The 1,943-nt window shown below is 39.2% G+C and overlaps 1 protein-coding gene across 1 annotated transcript; it reads right to left on the bottom strand.

Moving 5' to 3' along the window:
* Nucleotides 1–67: 67 nt before the first annotated feature.
* Nucleotides 68–1,342, bottom strand: LOC117119700 (tripartite motif-containing protein 2-like; the record flags this gene model as incomplete). The annotated part of the gene is made up of 1 exon (XM_033264536.1): nucleotides 68–1,342. A coding segment is annotated over exon 1 (1,275 nt), but the record flags the coding sequence as incomplete, so codon positions are not given.
* Between the last annotated feature and the right edge of the window lie 601 nt (nucleotides 1,343–1,943).

Below are 1,943 nucleotides of genomic sequence, written 5' to 3'. Positions count from 1 at the left end.
TCTGTTTGTTGTACATCTTCATAGTGCCTGCTACACTGTGTGGCCGACGCAAGGCTCTCTGTTTTACTGTGGATCTTGGTATCCGACTTCCCATGTTTCTTGGACTCACTTCTGATGGTGTAACTCCTTTAACTTTGAAAGGGCTTCCTTTGATTTCCTCACCAAATAATTGGATGTGTAATTCATAGTTACCTTCCTGCTCAAACTTGTACAAAATTTCATAAGTCCCATTATGATTATCACTGATTTCAACTGGTAAAATGGATCCATCTAGTTTTTCTAGTTTGACATCTAAAGATGCATTACCAGTCTTGATCAATTCCCCTTGACAATTCTTAGATGTGACTGTGACTGACATCTCCTCACCAAGAACTCCCCTTCGCAGTCCATCACCAGTAGCAATGGTTTCATAAGCAATGGCACTGTTGGTCAGGATTTCACCAACGTTTGATATTGCTCTCTGAATACTCCCAGTTTCTGGCTTGTAACGGATGAAGTCATTTTCTTCTGGTTGTAGGTTAATTTGTATATTTGCCAGCTCTTGCAACCTTTCCATCATCTGCTTCTTAACCATAAATATTTGGGTGTCATTGCCCTTCTCAAGAGCCTGCTCTGTGAATCGACAACAACTCTCCATATTGGTAAGTCCATCTTTCATCATTTTCTGTTGCTTTTGTAAGATACTCTGCTTTTCCTTATGAACTTTGTCCATTTCATTCAGTAATGTTGCCTTACGATTCTTCAAAATGTCTTCTAACAATTGGAAAGATTTATCTAAATCTGCATGTGCTTCTTCTCTCTTGATCATTAATTTTTCTGATAGCTGTTGAATCCGATCCGTTGCTAATTTCATGTCAGGAATCTTCGCCTTGACGTTATCAAGAGCTCCTTGAAGAGCATCCTTATGTTCTTCGATAACATCATTCAGAAGGGTTGTCGTGTGATCACAATGCTCTCTTACAGTGCACTTACGACATACTGCTGTCTCACAGTCACTACAGTAAAATTCCAGGACTTGTCCCTCATGTTGTGAGCATGGCATAGTCTCCGCGACCCCAAGATCGGGTATGTTATTATTTTCTGGTTTCTCCAAAACCTCCATTAAGTTAGTAATGAAGAAATTCGCTTGAAGACCCTCAACGCCACTGGCCGGTAGAATGGCTTGTTGACGGCAAATAGGGCAAGAGATTGTCAGAGATTCAGGTGGGATGTAATTGTGCAGGCACTTCTGACAGAATGTATGAAGGCAAGGAAGAACCTTTGGTGCTTGGTAGCGTTCAAGACAAATCCCACATTTCAGAAACAGGGTGTCTATTTGCTTGATAACAGGGCTAGTTGCCATGGTGATGGAACACTGCTAGGTAAAATGGATTCTCTAGAAAACATGAAAACAGAATTATTTTAGGCAAATTTTCAAATATTCACATACTTTGGATTCATGGATGTTACCAGATGATAACGAATGTTGTCCCGTAAATAAATGCATTGTGTAATAAAATGCTCTGATGGGGATTCGAACCTGCGACCTCTCACTGTCAAGGCGAGCGTTTTAACCATTGGAACACAGAGGCTTCATGGTTGAACAGATTCAAATAACTGCCAGCTACATTGTATTACACAATGATGGTGCACCTTGAGAGGGCGTTAAGTACAGCTGGAAATAAATAGTAACATATAATTATAATCAAGATAACCGTAAACACTGTTAACTTATATATAAATCATCAAAGAAAGGTAAATACAGAAGCAATTAAAGAGATAACCACTGGGGTTAACAATAAAAGAGCAAGAACACCAGTCTTTAATGTTATTAAAGCAGACATGTTTCGAGAAAGCCAGTTCTCATCTTCAGTGACAATTACAACTGAGTACTCGAGTATATACTGTATATCAATTGAATTGCACCCGTGTATGCAAATTAACATATTATTACTACCAGTATG

This window comes from Anneissia japonica, unplaced genomic scaffold (assembly GCF_011630105.1).
Source record: "Anneissia japonica isolate Jap-2015-1 unplaced genomic scaffold, ASM1163010v1 scaffold292969_len1943_cov382_single, whole genome shotgun sequence".
Lineage (NCBI taxonomy): Eukaryota > Metazoa > Echinodermata > Crinoidea > Comatulida > Comatulidae > Anneissia > Anneissia japonica.
This window is presented reverse-complemented; position numbering and strand designations above follow the sequence as displayed.